Below are 21,207 nucleotides of genomic sequence, written 5' to 3'. Positions count from 1 at the left end.
TCAGCTACTTGATAATGTAAAAAAAGGAAATACTGTTAAATAGCATTCCTTCAACCCACTGAGTAAAAATATACACCTTGGATGCAAAGACTATATTGCAATTTCCTCATTTAAATATTTTTTAGTTTTCTTATGAAAATTAAAGACAAAACAAAAATTCAACTTCTTTACCATAGTTCCTGTTGTATAATTATTTGTTCATGTGTTTCTCTTTTCCATTAGACTATGGTGTATCCTTATTCTTTTTACATCCCCATTCTTCCACTGCACCTAGATTAATACCTGGCATTAGTCAGCATGTGTTCAGCACATGTTTGAATATCTGAGATGAAGTAGAAGTACTCTTATGAGTCCTATGACTTAAGATTTTAATTTTTCATAACACTATCATATAAATGTTATTTTAGTTTTCCTAGGAACATTTGAATTGTCATTTGTCAGTCTGCCTTCTGCTTCTTTTTATGAAGTAATTTAAAGTGGTTAGCTACATGCTTAACACCTCCTTTGTGCCTAACACAATTCTAGTTCTTTATAAAGTTGTAGTTTTCAACCAAGGTGTATTTGTGGGGACATTTTTGGTTCTCACAATTACTTGGGAGGAACTACTGGCATTTAGTAGATGGAGTCCTTGAATACTAAGCTCCTGTGTAATTAAGAATTATGCTTTGCAAAATGCCGGTGTGCTCCTGTGTAGAAACATTGCTATAAACTATAGCAAAGGAAAAATACATGTTCCACATTTTCAAGTTGCTTTCTTTAGAGACTCAGATAAATATGGGAAGTCATTATTAAATTTAGCATATATTTTCTCATAAGAATGTTGTTATGGGCTCTATGTTCTCAGTCTAGTGCACAAAAGCTCGTTTAACCTGTAATGTCACTGAATTATAATAATAATAATAGTGCTAGTTGTTCAGCTGAATTCTGTTATACTATAATATTTTCCCCCAACTATTTTAAAATTTATTTTTTATTTTAATTGTGGTAAAATACATATAATGTAAAATTTACCATCTTAACCATTTTTAAGTTTACTGTTCAATCTTGTTAAGTATATTCATGTTGTTGTACAACCAATCTCTAGAACTTTTTCATCTTGCAAAACTGAAATTCTATTCCCATTAAACAACAATTCTCCATTCCCCACTCCTCCCAGCCCTTGGTAACCACCATTCTACTCTTTGTTTTTTTTTTGTGAGGAAAATCAGCACTGAGCTAACATCCGATCCCAGTCCTCCTCTTTTTTTGCTGAGGAAGATTGGCCTTGGGCTAACATCCGTGCCCATCTTCCTCTACTTTATATGAGGCACCACCACAGTGTGGCTTGACAAGCAGTGCGTTGGTGTGCGCCCGGGATCAGAACCTACAGACCCTGGGCCGCCGCAACGGAGTGTGTGCACTTAAGTGCTACGCCACCGGGCTGGCCTCCACTCTCTGTTTTTATGGATTTGGCTACTCTAGATACCTCATATAAGTGAGACTATAAGATATTTTTCTTTTTGTAATTAGCTTATTTTGCTTAGCGTGATGTCTTCAAGATTCATCCATGTTGTAACATGAATCAGCATTTCCTGCCTTTTTAAGGCTGAATAATATTCCATCATCTGTATGTATATACCACATTTTGTTTGTCCATTTATTCATTGATTTTCCCAACTTTTTTTTTTTGAGGTCACATTGGTGTATAAGATTATGTAAATTTCAGGTGAATGTCATTGTATTTCAGCTTCTGTGTAGACTGCATTGTGTTCACTGCCAATGCAGTTTCCATCCCTCACCATACATATGTGTTCCTTTACCCCTTTCACCATCCCCCTTCCCCATCCACTCTGGTAACAACCAATCTATTTTCTGTATCTATGTGTCTGTTTGTTTTATCTTCCACATGTGAGTGGAATCCTACGGTATTTGTCTTTCTCTGTCTGGCTTATTTCGCTTAGCATAATACCCTCAAGTTCCGTCTGTGTTGTTACAAATGGCATGATTTTATCTTTTTTGTGGCTGAGTAGTATTCCATTGTGTATATATACACCACATCTTCTTTATCCATTCATCTGTTAATGGGCACTTAGGTTGCTTCCAAGACTTGGCTATTATGCATAGTGCTGCAGTGAACATAGGGGTGCATATATCTTTTCGAATTTGTGTTTTATGTTCTTTGGATAAATGCCCAGAAGTAGAATAGCTGGGTCATATGGTATTTCTATTTTTAATTTTTTGAGAAATCTCCATACTGTTTTCCATAGTAGTTACACCAGTTTGCATTCTCACCAGCAGTGTATCAGGGTTCCCTTTTCTCCACATCCTCTCCAACACTTGTTATTTGTTGTCTTTTTAATAATAGCCATTCTGATGGATATGAGGTGATATCTCATTGTAGTTTTTATTTGCATTTCCCTAATAATTAGTGATGTTGAACATCTTTTTTTTTTTCAATTTCTCATTTTTAAATTTTTTTATTGATGTCATAATAGTTTATAACATTGTGAGATTCTGGTTGTACATTATTTTTTTGTCAGTCACCATATAAATGCACCCCTTTACCCCTTGTGCCCACCCCCTAACTCCCTTTCCCCCTTGTGCCCATCCCCCAACTCCCTTCCCCCTGGGAACCACCAAACTGTTCTCTCTGTCCATGTGTTAGTTTATATTCCACATATGAGTGAAGTCATTCAGTGTTTGTCTTTCTCTGTCTGGCTTATTTCACTTAACATAATACCCTCCAGGTCCATCCATGTTGTTGCAAATGGGACGATTTTTTTCTTTTTTTATGGCTGAGTAGCATTCCATTGTATGTATATACACCACATCTTCTTTAGCCAGTCATCTGTTGGTGGACACTTGGGTTGAACATCTTTTTATGTGCCTCTTGGCCATCTGTATATCTTCTTTGGAAAAATGTCTGTTCATATCCTCCACCCATTTTTAGATCAAGTTGTTTTTTTTTGTTGTTGAGTTGTATGAGTTCTTTATATATTTTGGAAATTAACCCGTTGTCAGATGTATGATTTGCAAATATTTTCTTCCAGTTGGTGGGTTGTCTTTTCGTTTTGTTGGTGGTTTACTTTGCTGTGCAGAAGCTTTTTAGTTTGATGTAGTCCCATTTGTTTATTTTTTCTTTTGTTTCCCTTGCCTGAGGAGACATGATATTCAAAAAGATACTGCTAAGACCAATGTCAAAGAGCCTTATTGCCTATGTTTCCTTCTAGGAGTTTTATGATTTCAGGTCTTACCTTTAAGTCTTTAATCCATTTTGAGTTAATTTTTATGTATGGCAGAAGATAATGGTCTACTTTCATTCTTTTGCATGTGACTGTCCAGTTTTCCCAACACTTGAAGAGACTTTCATTTCTCCATTGTATATTCTTGGCTCCTTTGTCGAAGATTAGCCATCCATAGATGTGTAGTTTTATTTCTGGGCTTTCAATTCTGTTCCATTGATCTGTGTGTCTGTTTTTCTGCCAGTACCATGCTGTTTTGATTGCTGTACCTTTTGTAGTATATTTTGAAGTCAGGGATTGTGATACCTCCAGCTTTGTTCTTTTTTCTCAGGATTGCTTTGGCTATTCGGGGTCTTTTGTTGTTCCATATAAATTTTAGGATTGTTTCTTCTACTTCCATGAAGAATGTCATTGGGATTCTGATTGGTATTGCATTGAATCTGTGGATTGCTTTGTGTTATATGGACTTTTTAACTATGTTTATTCTTCTAATCCATGAGCATGGAATATCTTTACATTTCTTTAAATTCTTTTAGTATTGTCTTATAGTTTTCGGTGTATAGGTCTTTCATCTCCTGGTTAAATTTATTCCTAAGTATTTTATTCTTTTTGTTGTGATTGTAAATGGGATCGTATTCTTGATTTCTCTTTCTGCTAGTTCATTGTTAGTGTATAAAAATGCAACTCATTTTTGTATGTTGATTTTGTACCCTGAAACTTTACTATATAATTTAATTATTTCTAATAGTTTTTTGGTGGATTCCTTAGGGTTTTCTATATATAGAATCATGTCATCCACAAATAGTGACAGTTTTATTTCTTCCTTTCCAATTTGGATCTCTTTTATTTCTTTTTCTTGCCTAATTGCTCTAGCTGGGACTTCCAATACTGTGTTGAATAAGAGTGGCGAGAGTGGGCATCCTTGTCTTGTTCCTGTTTTTAGAGGGATAGCTTTCAGTTTTTCACTGTTGAGTATGATGTTGGTGGTGGGTTTGTCATATATGGCCTTTATTATGTTGAGATACTTCATGATTTCCCCAACTTTTTAAAAAAAAAATTAGAAACTTCAGAAAAGTAGAAAAAGTAGTATTAATGCAGTGAGCGTCTTTATAGCTTTCACTTAGATTCATCGATTATTAACATTTTGCATAGAAAAAACCTCCAATAATTTAAAAATAAATTTCCTCTAAACTTGTTGCTTGATCTTCTTTTGACATACGTATAATTAAGGCTCCTAACTAAATGCTAATTTGCCTGCCTAGTTTAGGCATATATGAGAGAAAGAGAGAGAAGAGGAATATTGAAAAATGTAAACAGTTACATTATTGAAAAATGTAAACAGTTACATTACATATGTATGTATGTATATCCAAAAAGCACATTTTGGGATAAACTATTAGAAGGTAATTTGTAGACATCGTAACACTTTGCTCTTAATAGTTTAGCTTGTCTCTCGTAAGAAGGAGTACATAATCCTACGTAAACACAATACCATGATCATACCCAAGAAATTTAATACTGATACAATAGAACCAATATTTATATTTCTCCAATTATTCCCATTATACTTGTTTATTTTTCTTATTCTTGATCCAGGATCCAGTCAGGTATTATATGTTGCATTTGTTTTTTATGTGTCTTTAGTCTTTGAAACAGTTTTCTTGTGCTTTTTTTCTGTCTTTCATGACATTTTTAAGAATTCAAGTCACCAATTGTCTTGAGGAATGTCTTATAATCAAGATTTATGTGATTGTTTCTTTATGATAAGATTCAGGTTAAACGGTTTGGTAAGAATACTATTTGGTGATATTGTTACTTCCCATTGCATCATTTCAGGAAACACATAATATCGGTTTGTCTTATTACTAGTTGATCATTTGGTTGAAAGTTGGTTAAACTGGTGTCCATCAGATGTCATCTTGAAAAATGTGCCTCAATCTCATACATCATTTTTAAACATAGGACTATTACACTTTTCAACAACCTTAATTGCTTGTATATTGTCTTTAGATTACTAGTAAAGTTTATTCTTTCTTTTATTCAAATTAACTACACTAAGGCTAGATCTGTATGGATGTAGAGGAATTGTAGATACTGTGAAAGTTGATGGGTCTGATTTTCTATGACCATAGATCTTTGAGTACCAGTGTATTTATGGAAGAGTAGTTCTTGTCCTAGTTGAGTTTCAGAGACTTACCTAAAGCAGATCATGTCAGCCCTCACCTCTAATATTTTGAAATCATTTCTGATTTATTCATTTTATTTGTTCGCATCATCCAACAAAATTTTGTTACATGCTTAATTTTGCAAAGCTGTTGAGGAAATAGGTAAGTAAAACCCTTTTTGCTTTCATCCTAAGAGAATTCGGTGGTCTGCCTAAAGTAAAACTTCTATAAATTAAATCTATATATGATTAATTAAAGATAATGGAAAAGAAAACCCCACAATTTAAAAATAAGTTTCCTCTAAACTTGTTGATTGACCTTCTTTTAACATACATGTAATTAAGGCTCCCAACTAAATGCTAATTTGCCTGCCTAGTTTAGGCTTAACTCTAACTGACATATTTATATTCTAGGTTTGGGTTGGCACTATTGGGTCGGGCCCCAGTGGTCGGAATCTTTGTGCTACCTTCCAGCACACGGAAACATTTGAGTTCCAGGATGAAGTGGGAACACTTTTGTTATCTGTGTGCCAGACTGTGAGCCAAGGAATTTTGTGTTTCTTGCCATCTTACAAGGTAAGGGAATATTTATTGTTTCTTTTGCCTATAAAAAAATCCTGTGGGCTTTCCATGATAAGCTTCCTAGGGGCAGAAGCAATAGGGGAATTATAGTTTTCTAAACATTATATATTGTTTTACTTATTTATTGATTATGGTACTGCCTGATTATTCTGTCACTGTTTTACTTGAAAGTCTAAAGACTAAAAGTCTTCAAGCAATGTTAGTTATATAAGAGGACTATTTATGTGTATGTGATTTTTATTCTTAGAGGCAGCGTGATATTTTCATAGTTGAAGGAAAAAGGAGCATTTTTCACTTTAATAAATTACACTTGTGAATGTTTCAGAAATCTGAATCTAAAGTCAAGTTTTCTCTGTTGCCCATCTTTTATTTCATGTATTTGGCTAGAAGAAAGGATTTTTTTTTCTTGTTCTTATAGTCACTCTGGTTTTTAATAATATGTTCTCAAGTAAATTGAGTTATATAGTGTACTTTAGCCCTCCTAATATTCAAAGCATTAAAACTACATATAATTCCTGAGAGTGATATCATACTTTTATCAAAATCTAAGCCAAATTTCAATGTAGAGAAGTGGCATTCCCTTTTCTTTTTTCTTAGGAAGTTATATATGTAAGGATAGTAGCATAAATAAGTAATATATCTGAATGACAACATTGATACTTTTGGTTCTCCTACTGTCTTTCATATGTATACATACTGCTATGGTCTGAATGTGTCCCCCTCCCCCCAAATTTTATACGTTGAAATCCAAACCCCTAAAGGTGATTAGACATTAGGAGGTGGGGCCTTTGGGAGGTACTTAAGTCATGAGGATAGAATCCTCATGAATAGGATTGGTGTCTTATAAAAGAGGCTCCAGAGAGATCCCTTGCCCCTTCCATCATGTGAGGACACAGCAAGAGAGTGCCAACTATGAACCATGAAGAGGGCTGTCACCAAACGTGACCACGCTGGTGCCTTGGTCTTGAACTTTCCAGCTTCCAGAACTGTAAGCAATAAATTTGTGTTGTGTATAAGCTACTCAGTCTGGAGTAATTTGTTACAGCAGCCCGAACGGGGCTAAGCCACATACTTTGTTAGCTAGAGATGCAGTAAATTAGTCCTCCTGTAGATAAAGAGAAAGAATTGCTTTCGGAAGAAATTTAATCATATAGTTTTTCTTATAAGAATATCTGAAAATGAAATGAACATAAACATCTTAAAAATTCTTCATAGAAAGCAATATTTATTCCAGAGTGTGAACATCTATACCAAATAGTTATGTTTAAGGAAAACTAATGATTAAGCCTAGCACTAAAGAAAAGCAAAATCTCAACACATTAATAAAACCTTTTTATATTTTCAAATCACAGTCACAAAAAGGAAGCTAGGAAATGCCCAGTTGAGTAAATGAACCATTTCATTTTTTGCTAGGCTACAAAGACATGGTCAGAACGATTCTTTATACGATAGGAAGTGGCTTAGTATGGTTTTTTTCTTGGTATATATAGAGGAGAACTAAATCTAATGTACAGTTACTTAAATGGACAATGACAATAATTGTCAATGAAAAAGTTACGGCGTAAAAGAAAACAGCCTGTTTGTTAAACAATGCACCATACCTTCTGGTACCGGTGTTCTTAAATGATATAATTTTTGTTAGCCAGTTTCGGTAATTTAAAAATATATTCTAATTTTTAATACATTGAGGTGAAATATATCACTTGATAGAAGGAAAGTAACTACGCTAAATATAAATGGAATGTCACTTCCTAATGTAATTTTTTAGAGTATAAATAACTATTAATTTTATAGTTACTGAAATCGACTATTAATTGTTGGGTGACTACAAAGACTATTACATTTAAATATATTTTTTAGCAGATTTGTAAATTGGCATAATGAATGGATTATTTTTCTGCTTCTACTTTTTCAACTAAAAAAGTTCAAAAAGATACAGAAAATAAGCTTTCAAACATATTTTGTGTTTATGCAAAGTGAAATTAGTCAGAGAGAGAAGGTCAAATTCTGTATGATCTCGCTCATTAAGTAGTAGATAATAACAACAACAAACAAACACATAGAGACAGAGATTGGATTGGTGGTTACCAGAGGGGAGGAGGGGAGGGAGGAAGGCGAAAGGGATAATTAGGCACATGTGTGTGATGATGGATTGTAATTAGTATTTGGGTGGTGAACATGATGTAATCCATGCAGAAATAGAAGTGTAATGATGTACACCTGAAATTTATACAATGTTATAAACCAATGTTACCGCAATAAACAACAAAAAAAAATAAAATGATTCAAAAGGTTAAAAAAAAAACATTTTTTGTTTTTGTTTTCATTTATTTTTTTGACTGATAGTGAGATTGATTGATCTGTGGGTTTTATTTAGAAAAATTTTTTATTGTCTGTTTATGCTCTATTTAGTTGATTTGAATGGACTTTTAATATGTCACATGGATATTAACTCTCTATAATACATACTGTAAAAAATTTCCCCAGTCTTTCTTTTGCTGAGTTATTGTAATTTCTTTTTTTGAAGCTTTAAAAGTTTAATTTGTTATCAAATTAGTTCTTATACATAATTAAATAATAATAATGATTATAATGCAAAAGAACAGTTCCCTGCCCCACTTCTCCTCACTTTCCAGTTCCACACCTTAGAGACTTCTCAAATCTTTCATCTAGTCCTCTGATATTTATTGTTCTTTCTTTTTTTTATTGTGGTAAAATATGCATAACATAAAATTTATCATTTTAACTGTTTTTAAGTGTATGGTTTAGTGGCATTAAATATATTTGAAATTTATGGAACCATAACCACTATTCATTTCTAGAACTTTTTCATCATCCCAAACAGGAACTCTGTAGCCATGAAAGAGTAGCTCCCCAGACGCCCTACCACAGTCTCTGGTAACTTCATTTCTTTCTATCTATAAGAATTTGTCTATTTAAGGTACCTCATATAAATGAAATCATAGCATATTTGACCTTTTGTGTCTGGTTTATTTCCCTTAGCATAATGTTTTCAAGGTTCATTCATGTTGTAGGATGTATCAGAATTTCATTCGTTTTTATGCCTGAATAATATTCCATTTTATGTATATACCACATTTTGTTTATCCATTCATCTGTTGATGGTCACTTGGGTTGTTTCCCCCTTTTGGCTGGTGTGAATAATGCTGCTATGGATATTGGTATACCATTATCTGTTTGAGCCCCTGCTCCATTCTTTTAGATATACACCTAAAAATGGAATTGCTGGATCATATAATAATTATGTACAACTTTTTTTTTTTAATAATTTTATTTATTTATTTTTCCCCCAAAGCCCCAATAGATAGTTGTATGTCATAGTTGCACATCCTTCTAGTTGCTGTGTGTGGGACGTGGCCTCAGCATGGCTGGAGAAGTGGTGTGTTGGTGTGCGCCCGGGATCCGAACCTGGGCCGCCGGCAGCGGAACGCATGCACTTAACCACTAAGCCATGGGGCCGGCCCTGTGTACAACTTTTTGACGAACTGACATACTATTTTCCACAATGACTGTACAATTTTAGATTCCCACCAGCAATGCACAAAGGTTTCCATTTCTCCACATCCTTACCAACATTTGTTATTTTCTGTTTTTTGGATAATAACCATCCTAATGGATGAAGTGGTATCTCCTTGTCATTTTGATTTGTATCTCCCTAATGGCTGGTGGTGTTTCGTGTACTTATTGGCCATTTGTATATCTTCTTTGGAGAAATGGCTATTCAGGTCCTTTCCTCATATTTAAGTAGGTTTTGTTGTTGTTGTTATTGTTGAGTTGTAGTAGTTCTTTATATATTCTAGATATTAATCCCTTATCAGATATATGCTTTTTAAATATTATCTCCTGTTCTAGGTGTTGTCTTTTCACTCTGTTAATGGTGTCCTTTGATGCATGAAAGTTTTAAATTTTGATGAAGTTCAATTATCTCTAATTTCTTTTGTTATTTTTGCTTTTCATGTCATAACCAAGAAATCATTTCCAAATCCAGTGTTGTGAAGATTTTCCCATGTGTTTTCTCTAAGGGTTTAAATACTTTAGCTGTTACTAATAGCTCTTTGATCCATTTTGAGATAATTTTTATATATGGTGTAATATATAAATATATGTACTATATAAATATATGGTCTACTTCATTTTTGTGTGTGTGGATATCCAATTTTCCCAGCACCATTTGTTGAAGAGACTCTTTTTTTCTCCATTGAATGGTCTTGATACCCTTGTTGAAAATCCCTTGACCATATATGCAAGGGGTTATTTCTGGACTTTTATTCTATTCCTTTGGTCTACATATTTGTCCTTATGCCATTATTGTTTTGATTACTTTAGCTTCGCACTAAGTTTGGAATCAGGAAGTGTGAATCCTCCAACTTTGTTCTTTTTCAAGATTGTTTTGGGCTATTTGGAGTTCCTCAAGATTCGTTATGCATTTTAGGATGAGTTTTTCTATTTCTGCAAAAGAAAGTCATTGGGATTTTGATAGGGATTGCATTGCATCTGTATTTTGCTTTGGTAGGATTGTCATCCTAATAATATTAAGTCTTCCAATCCATGAACATAGGATGTCTTTCCATTGATTTATGTCTTCTTTAATTTTTTTCAGCAGTGTTTAGTGGTTTTCAGTGTACAAATGTTTCACCTCCTTGGTGAAATTTATTCCCAAGTGTTTTTTTCTTTTTAATGCTATTTCAAATGGAAATTTTTTTTACTTTCCTTTTTGAGTTGTTTATTGCTACTGTATGGAAATAGAACTGATTTTTGTGTATTGATTTTGTGTCTGGCAACTTTGCTGAATTTGCTCTAAAACTTTTTGTGGACTATTTAGGGTTTTCTATTTATAAGATCATATCATCTGCAAACAGAGATCAGTTTGCTTCTTTCTGTCCAATTTGGATGCCTTTTATTTCTTTTTTTTTTTTTTTTTTGTCTGATTACTGTGGCTAGAACTTCCACTACTATGTTGAATAGAAGTAGTGGCTGCTAGCATCTTTGACTTTTTCTGTTAAGTGTGATATTAGCTGTGGTTTTACATTTATTGCTTTATCATGTTAAGGAAATTTCCTTCTGTCCCTAGGTTATTGATTGTTTTTTGTCACTGATGTTTTTTTCTGCATCAGTTGAGATAATCATATGATTTTTTGGTCCTTCGTTCTGTTAATGTTGTGTGTTACATTGGTTGATTTTCATATGTTGAACCACACTTGCATGTTGGGAATAAATTAGTCGTGGTGTATAATCTTTTAGTATGTTGCTGAATGTGGTTTACTAGTATTTTGTTGAGGATTTTTGCATCAACATTTAAAAGGGATATTGGTCTGTAGTTTTCTTTGCTTATAGTGTCTTTGTCTGCCTTTGCTATCAGGGTAATACTAGCCCCAGAGAATAAGTTAGTAAGTACTCTTTAATACTTTAGTACTCTTTAATTTTTTCGAAGAGTTTGAGTAGGATTTGTGTTAATTCTTCTTTAAATGTTTGGTAGAATTCACCAGTGAAGCCACCTGGTCCAGGGATTTTCTTTGTTGGAAGGTTTTTGATTACTGATTCGATCTTCTTACTAGTTTTAAGTCTATTCAGGTTTTCTATTTTTTCATGATTCCATTTTCATAGATTATTTCTAGGAATTTGTTCATTTTATCTAGGTTTTCTAATTTGGTGGCATGATTGTTCATGATATTCCCTTATCAATCCTTATTTCTGTAAAATTGGTAGTGATGTCCCCACTTTGTTTTGTGGTTTTAGTAATTTGAGCCTTTTTTTTCCCTTAGTCAATGTGGCTAAAAGTCTGTCAATTTTTTTGATCTTTTCAAAGAACCAACTTTTAGTTTTGTTGATTTTCTCTATTGTTTTCTGTTTTCCCTTTTGTTTATCTCTTCTGTAGTCTTTATTGTTTCCTTCCTTCTGCTAATTTTGGTTTAGTTTCCTCTTCTTTTTCTATTTCCTTAAGGTGTAAAATCAGGTTATTGATTTGAGATCTTTCTCTTTTAAAGTGTGTGATTACAGTTGTAAGATTTCTCTCTTCACACTGCTTTCTTTGCATTTCCATCAGGTTTGTTATGATGTATTTTCATTTTCATATTTCTCAAGATGTTTTCTGATTTCTCTTGTGATTTATTCTTTGACCTATTGGTTGTTTAAAAACTGTGTTATTTGGGGCCGGCCCAGTGGCGCAAGCGGTTAAGTGCGTGCACTCCGCTGCAGCGGCCCAGGGTTCGCCGGTTCAGATCCTGGGCACGCACCGATGCACCTCTTGTTAAGCCACGCTGTGGTGGCGTCCCATATAAAGTAGAGGAAGATGGGCAGGGATATTAGCCCAGGGCCAGTCTTCCTCAGCAAAAAAGAAGAGGATTGGTATCAGATGTTAGCTCAGGGCTGGTCTTCCTCACATACACACAAAAATAATAAATAAATAAATAAATAAATAAATAAATAAATAAATAAATAAATAAATAAAGTGTGTTATTCGATTTCCTTACATTTGAGAATTATCTAGTTTTCCTCCTGTTATTGATTTCTAGTTTTATTCCATTGTGATCAGAAAAAATATTTTATATGATTATAGTCTTTTTAAATGTATAAAGACTTGTTCTGTGGACTAACATATGGTCTCTCCTGGAAAATGTTTCATGTGCATTTGGGAAAAATGTGTATTCTCTTGTTGCTGGGTCTATACATGTCTATTAGATCCAATTGATTTATAGTGTTGTTCAAGTCCTCTATTTTATTGCTTATCTCTGTTTGATTTCTATTCATAATTGAAAGCAGGGTATTGAAGTCTTCAGTAATTATTGTAGAATTGTCAGTTTCTCCCTTCAACTCTGTCATTGTTTGCTTCATATATTTTGGGGCTCTGATTTTGGTGCATATATGTTTACAATTGTTATATGTTCTTCATGAATTGACCCTTTTATCAATATATAGTATCCGTTGCCCCTTGTAACAGTTTTTGACTTAAAGTCTATTTTGTCTGATATTAGTAATGGCACCCTACCTCTCTTTTGCTTACATTGGCATAGAATATCTTTTTCCATCCTTTCACTTTCAACCTTCATGTCTTTAGATCTAAAGTTAATCTCTTGTAGTCAACATATAGTTGGGCTATGTTTTTTTTAATCCATTCTGCCAATGTCTTCCTTTCAATTGGAGAATTTAATCCATTTATATTTAAAGTAATAAATGATAAGAAAAGACTTAGCCATTTTGTTATTTGTTTTCTGTCTGTCTTATAACTTTTATGTCTCTCATATCCTCCATCAGTGCCTTCTTTTTTTGTTTAGTTGATTTTTTGTAGTTATTAATTTTGATTTCTTTCTCACTTTCTTTTGTGTATATTTCATAGATATTTTCTTTGTGGTTACCATGGGGATTACCTATAACATCCTAGAGTTTTAACAGTTTGATTTGAATTGATACCAACCAAACTTCATTTGTGTACAAAAACTTCACTTTGTAAACAACTCTGTCCCCCTTTATGTTATTGATGTCACAAATTGCTTCTTTATACCTCTGTGCTCAATAATGTAGATTTATAATAATTTTTTATGCATTTGCCTTTTAAATCCTGTAGAAAATTAAAAATAGAGTTACAAACCAAAATTTTAACAATAATGGCTTTATGTTTCCCAAGGTATTTGTCTTTACTGGAGATTTTTATATCGTTATACAGTTTAAAGTTACTGTCTAGCATCCTTTCATTTCAAAATAAAGGACTCCCTTTGCATTTCTTGTAGGGCAGGTCTAGTGTAATGAACTCTCTCAGCTTTTGTTTATCTGGTTATGTCATAATTTTTCCCTCATTTTTGAAGGACAGTTTTGCCAGAGATAGAATTCTTGTTTGACAGTTTTTTCTTCAGCACTTTAAATATATCTTCCCACTGATTTCTAGCCTTTAAGGTTTCTGATGAGAAATGAGCTTATGATCTTTTTGATGATTCTTTGTATGTGATGAATTGCTTCTCTCTTGCTTGCTCTTTTTTTTTTGTTTTGCTCTGTCTTTTGACAGTTTAGTTATAAAGTATCTTTGTGTGGGTTACTTTGAATTTATCCTAATTGGATTTATTAAGCTTCTTGGATTTGTAGATTTGTTTCTTCCGTCACATTTAGGAAATTTTCAGCCATTATTTCTTGAAATATTTGAATTGAGTGATAATGGAAATACAAAATATATATTTTTTTTGTATGCTGTTTATGCAGTGTAGTTGAAGTTATACTTAGAGGGAAATTTATAGCTTTTAATGTTTATTAGGAAAAAAAGATCTTAAAATCATAATCTAAATTTCTACCTTATCTATAAAAAGAGGAAAATAAACACAAAGTAAATAGAAGAAAGGAAATAATGAAGAGCAAAAATCAGTAAAATATAACAGTGACAAATAATGGAAGCAAATCAGTGAAACCAAGAACTGTTCTCATTACTGAAATGTTAATACAATTTTTAAAATCTAGCAAGACCAGTCAGGATAAAAAGAAAAATTACCAATATTAGGAATTAAGAGGGAACATCCTTACAAATTCTTTTAAATTAAAAAGATAATAAAGAGATACTTTCAAGAACTTTATGCCAAGCAGTTAAACAACTTATATGAAATAGACATATTTCTTGAAAGACACAGATTATTAAAATTGACTCAATAAGAATCAGGTAGTTGAAATCACACATATCTGTTGAAGAAATTTAAGTACTAATTAAAACCTTTCAACAAAGAAAAATGTAGGCTCGGATGTCTTCATAGGTGAATTCTATCAAATTACCAAGAAAAATTACCAGTGCTACACAAGCTCAGAAAAAGAGGAAGAGGAGCACTTCCCGCCCTATCAGGCAAGCATAACTGATACCAAAGCCAAACAAGGACATTACAAGGAAATAAAACTGTAGACCAACCCAGACCTAAAAGTCATTAACAAAAAATTGATAAATTTAACCCGTTAATATGAAAAGGATCATACATCATGACCTAGTGGGATTTATCCTGGGAAACCAATAATAGTTCAGTCTTCAAAAATCAACAAGTATGAGTCACCACATCAACACAATAAATTAGGAAAATCACGTTTATCTAAAAAATTGCAGATAAAGCATTTTATAAAATTTGATGCCAATTTATGGTATAAACTCTTAGTAAACAAAGAACAGCCTGATATAAAAGGCATTTATGAAAAACTTAACAGCCAACATCCTGCTTAAGGTTGTAAGACTGAATGCTTTTTTGCCACCTTTCAGAAATAAGGCACAGATGTCCATTCTTACTACTTCTACTCAAAATTATACAGTATCTCATGCCTTACTAGGCAAGAAAAGGAAGTAAAAATTGTAAAGATTTGAAAAGGAGAAGTAAAACTGTTTTTGCTCAGACATCATGATTGTGCACTTAGAACATCCTAAGGGGTCTACTAAAAAAGCTATTAGAATTAATAACTGAATGTAGCAAGCTCTCAGTCTAGAGAAAGGCAGTATCATAAGCAGATTGTATGTGTATAATAGTAACGAACTATTGGAAAATAAAATTTAAAACAATACCAGTTAAACTAGCATTAAAAAGCATGAAATTATGTACATGACATACATGACCTGAATACTAAAAAGTACAAAACATTGCTGAGAGAAATTAAAACTTGTATATAAAATCTATATAAACATAAAGAGATACGATTTTCTTGAGTTGGAAGTCTCAGTATTGTTAGGGTGTCTATTTTCCTGAAATTAATCTATACATTCAAGCCAATCTTAGAAAAAATTCCAATAGGCTTTTTTTTTTTTATAAATTGACGTGATTCTATAATTCACACAATGCAAATACCTTAGATTTTTTAAAAATTTAGAAAAGTTGGAAGTCTTAAATACTTGGTTTCAAGATTTACTGTAAAGCTACAGAAATCAACACAGTTTGGTATGGATATAAAGATAGACGTATATATCAGTGGAACAAAATAGAGTCCAGAAGTAGATCCACATATATATATATGGTCAATTGACTTTTGACAAAGATGCCAAGGTAATTTAATGAAGAAGTGGCAGTCTTTTCAGGAAATGGAACACTTGTATATCCATATGGGATAAAATGAACACTGAAACCTCAAAACCTTGCGCAAAAATTAACTTGGAATTGATTACATACTTAAACATAAAAGCTAAAACATAAAAATTAAAGTCACCTCTTTAGAGACCTTATTTCCAAATACAATCACATTCTGTACTGAGGGGTAGGGCTTCAACGTATGAATTTTGGGGGAGAACAACTCAGCCCATAACAAAACACAAAGGAACTTTTTGGGAAAATGTAAATGTTCCATATTTTGATTATGGTGGGAGTTCCTCGGATACACACATTTGTCAAAACTCATTGAGCTGTTCACTTAAAATGGATGCATTTTGTTATATGTAAATTATACCTCAATAAAATTGCTTTTTTAAATGGTAAAACATCAACCCAAACAGCAAAGAAGAAATAAAAATTCTCATCACAGATCTGATTAAAATTTCATTAAAATATGTTTATCTGGAAAGGATAATATAAGATCTTCCCACACAGGAATATGGTGTATGTCTATGTTATGCAATGTTTTTATATCCTTCAGTGAAATTAGGTAGTTAAACTAAAAATAAAGCAGTGCCCTTACCACTTGCCCTTTAACAGAAGTGGGTAAACAGATGCGTTCTGCCTTTCATTAGGTCAGTTGGTGTTCTAATATAAGTAAATAGCTGAAAAAATTAGCTTTTTGATATGAAAATCTGTATGTTTGAATACAATTCAAATTCAGTTGTAAAATGAATGCTTAGAATTGTTTATATAAATTGACATGCCATGAGTTTTAGGTAATCAATCTTATGTTATAGTTTATATTCCCAACAAACTTCTACTTCACCTTCATGAAGTCTAGAATGTTTAATAATGTAGGTAGAAGAGGCAGGCAAGAGTTCAGCTAAAGCAAATTATCAGCCAGAAAAAAAGTAAGAAGAGAAAGATGTTTTGCCTTTCCTTTGCCTAAAGATTTTTAAATGGCAAAAAATAATGAAATTCTGTTTTTAATTAATGAATAATATGTCTTTATTAATTACAACTTTAAGATCAGAATGCTATTAATATCTAATATTAGATGCCATTTCATAATTATGATGTAATAGGCACAATTGATAAAGTATTATTGTGTTATAGACATATAAATCACAATTTTAAAACATATCTAATTATAATAACATTGTAAACAGGTTGTAAAGAAAGGTTAGTAGCTATGATGATGAATCAACTAAAGTTTATAGACATTAGCACTTTTCTCTTCATTGGATACGTTGTCTTTGATAAGACACCAGGCACCAGGCCTTTCCACATCTTAATGTAGACAGATTGGCAATAAGAACACTAATGATTTTTATTCTAGTCTTGTTTAAAAGCATCTTATATTTCTAAGTAGTTTTTACTTTCTGATACTCTGTGATACTCTATCAATTCTGATATTCATTTTCAAAAGTGATTTTTGCTAGCATTGCTGTTGATTTTTACCATAAATAGACTGTTTAGTGTGTATTTCACTTTGTTTTCTGACAATAAAAATTTTTATTTTTTTTATTTTTTATTTTTATTGATATTTTAATGGTTTCTAACATTGTGAAATTTTGGGTTGTACATTTTTGTTTGTCCATCACCCCATATATGACTCCCTTCACCCCTTGTGCCCACCCCCCACCCCCACTTCCCGGGTAACCACAGTCCAGTTTTCTCTGTCCATGTGTTGGTTTATATTCCACATATGAGTGAGATCATACAGTGTTTGTCTTTCTCTTTCTGGCTTATTTCACTTAACATAATACGCTCCAGGCCCATCCATGTTGTTGCAAATGGGACGATTTTGTCTTTTTTTATGGCTGAGTAGTATTCCATTGTATATATATACCACATTTTCTTAATCCAATCGTCAGTCGAGGGACACTTAGGTTGCTTCCACTTCTTGGCTATGGTGAATAATGCTGCAATGAACATAGGGGTGCATAAGCCTCTTTGGATTGTTGATTTCAGGTGCGTTGGATAGATTCCCAGTAGTGGGATGGCTGGATCATAGGGCATCTCTATTTTTAATTCTTTGAGGAATCTCCATACCGTTTTCCACAGAGGCTGCACCAATTTGCATTCCCACCAGCTGTGTATGAGGGTTCCTGTTTCTCCACATCCTCTCCAACATTTGTTGTTTTTTGTCTTGGTGATTATAGCCATTCTAACGGGCGTGAGGTGGTATCTTAGTGTTGTTTTGATTTGCATTTCCCTGATGATTAGTGATGTTGAGCATCTTTTCATGTGCCTATTGGCCATCTGTATATCTTCCTTGGAGAAGTGTCTGTTCATTTCCTCTGCCCATTTTTTGATCGGGTTGTTTGTTTTTTTGTTGTTCAATTGTGTGAGTTCTTTATATATTATGGAGATCAACCCCTTGTCAGATGTATGTTTTGCAAATATTCTCTCCCAGCTGGTTGGTTGTTTGTTCATCTTGATTCTGATTTCATTTGTCTTATAAAAGCTCTTTAGTCTGATAAAGTCCCACTTGTTTATTTTTTCTTTAGTTTCCCTAGTCTGGGTAGGCATGTCATCCGAAAAGATTCCTTTAAACCCAATGTCAAATAGTGTGTTGCCTATATTTTCTTCTATGAGTTTTATAGTTTCAGGTCTCACCTTCAGGTCTTTGATCCATTTTGAGTTAATTTTTGTGAATGGCGATAGCACACGGTCCACTTTCATTCTTTTGCATGTGGCTGTCCAGTTTTCCCAACACCATTTATTGAAGAGACTTTCCTTTCTCCATTGCATGTCCTTAGCACCTTTGTCGAAAATTAGCTGTCCATATATGTGTGGTTTTATTTCTGGGCTTTCAATTCTGTTCCATTGATCTGTGTGTCTGTTTTTGTACCAGTACCATGCTGTTTTGATTACTATTGCTTTGTAGTATGTTTTGAAGTCAGGAATTGTGATGCCTCCTGCTTTGTTCTTTTTCTTTAGGATTTCTTTAGCTATTCGGGGTCTTTTGTTGCCTCATATAAATTTTAGTATTCTTTTTTCTATTTCTGTGAAGAATGTCATTGGGATTCTGATTGGGATTGCATTGAATCTGTAGATTGCTTTAGGTAATATAGACATTTTAACTATGTTTATTCTTCCAATCCACGTGCATGGGATATCTTTCCATTTCTTTATGTCATCGTGGATTTCCCTCAATAATGTCTTGTAGTTCTCATTGTATAGGTCCTTCACCTCCTTGGTAAGATTTATTCCTAGGTATTTTATTCTTTTTGATGCAATTGTAAATGGTATTATCTTTTTGAGCTCTCTTTCTGTTAGTTCATTATTAGCATATAGAAATGCAACTGATTTTTGTAGATTGATTTTGTACCCTGCAACTTTGCTGTAGTTGTTGATTGTTTCTAACAGTTTTCCAACAGATTCTTTAGGGTTTTCTATATATACAATCATGTCATCTGCAAATAGTGAGAGTTTCACTTCTTCGTTACCTATTTGGATTCCTTTTATTCCTTTTTCTTGCCTAATTGCTCTGGCCAAAACCTCCAGTACTATGTTGAACAGGAGTGGTGAGAGTGGGCAGCCCTGCCTCGTTCCTGTTCTCAGAGGAATGGCTTTCAGTCTTTCCCCGTTGAGTATGATGTTAGCTGTGGGTTTGTCATATATGGCCTTTATTATGTTGAGGTACTTTCCTTCTATTCCCATTTTATTGAGAGTTTTTATCATAAATGGATGTTGTATCTTGTCAAATGCCTTCTCTGCGTCTATTGAGATGATCATGTGGTTTTTATTCTTTGTTTTGTTGATGTGATGTATCACGTTGATTGATTTGCGGATGTTGAACCATCCCTGCGTCTCTGGTATAAATAAAAAATTTTTTAAATGACAGTTGTACCATGACTTCATAGTAAAAGTATTTTTCTACATAAATGAAAATTTAAGTAAAATTAAAAGTGCATTGGTTTTATTATAATAAACATTACATACCTAAATGTTGCTTTGGAATAGAGTTTTCATATCATATAATTATATGGGTCTAAAAAGATCCACAATATATGGGTTACTGGGGGTATTTTTCTATGTAGAAAGTGATTACCATACTAAAAATACATTCTTCATGAGGCATATGAAATTAAAGAGATAAGAAGTTTTGAAAATTTGGTGTATAATACTAAGAGCAATTACTTCTTCATAATAAAAAAATATGTTTAAAACAGAGGCAGTGGTTCTGAAGAATCAATATTCAAGCACAGAAAAGTTTTCTTTATTAATTAATAATTTTAAGCTAGTTTCTACTATCTAATTACTCATTTTGATTCCTGCTGTATTTTTTCAAAATCTTGGATTTTTGAAAATTAAGAAGCCTTCTGATTATTTTTCCCTTCTTTTTTTTTTTTTTTAAGATTTTATTTATTTATTTTTCCCCCCAAAACCCCAGTAGATAGTTGTATGTCATAGCTGCACATCCTTCTAGTTGCTGTATGTGGGATGTGGCCTCAGCATGGCCGGAGAAGCAGTGCGTCGGTGGGCGCCCGGGATCCGAACCTGGGCCGCCAGCAGTGGAGTGCTCGCACTTAACTGCTAAGCCATGGGGCCGGCCCTATTTTTCCCTTCTTTAAAATTTTTTTAATCTCAAATTTGTCCCTTTTTTTTTTCTGTTTTTATAAAGAAACTTTTTTTGAGATATAATTCACATACTACATAATTCACCCTTTTAAACTATAAAATTCAGTAGTTTTTAGTGTATTTACAAAGTTGTACAACCATCATCACTATCTAATTCCAGGACATTTTCTTCACCCAAAAAGAAACCTCTTATCCAGTATCAGTCACTTTCCACTCCTACCTCCCCTAACCCCTGGTAACCACTAATATACTTTCTGTTTCTACAGATTTGCCTTTTCTGGACATTTCATATAAATGGAATCATACAATATGTGACTTTTTGTGTGTGGCTTCTTCACTTAGCATAATGTTTTTAAGGCTCATCTATGTTGTAGGATGAATCAATACTTTATTCCTTTTTATGGATAAATAATATTCCTTTTACTTTCAATCTGTTTGTATCTTTGAATTTAAAGTGTGTTTTTTGTAGACAGCACATAGTTGGATCATTTTTTAAAAATCCATTCTGCTAATCTCTGCCTTTTAACTAGAGTGGTTACTTCATTTACATTTATTTATTTATTTATTTATTTATTTTGTGAGGAAGATCAGCCCTGAG

The 21,207-nt window shown here is 33.0% G+C and overlaps 1 protein-coding gene across 1 annotated transcript in view; it reads left to right on the top strand.

Moving 5' to 3' along the window:
- The window catches only part of BRIP1 (BRCA1 interacting helicase 1), a 167,549-nt gene that overhangs the window by 73,230 nt on the left and 73,112 nt on the right, over nt 1-21,207 (top strand). The window contains 1 exon segment of the mRNA XM_058560489.1: nt 5,800-5,961. Coding sequence (XP_058416472.1) covers nt 5,800-5,961 — 162 coding nt within the window.

The sequence above is a fragment of the Diceros bicornis genome, chromosome 18, assembly GCF_020826845.1.
Source record: "Diceros bicornis minor isolate mBicDic1 chromosome 18, mDicBic1.mat.cur, whole genome shotgun sequence".
NCBI classification, from domain to species: Eukaryota; Metazoa; Chordata; class Mammalia; order Perissodactyla; family Rhinocerotidae; genus Diceros; species Diceros bicornis.
Note: the sequence above shows the minus strand (reverse complement) of the source record. Positions and strands in the feature narration are given on the sequence as shown.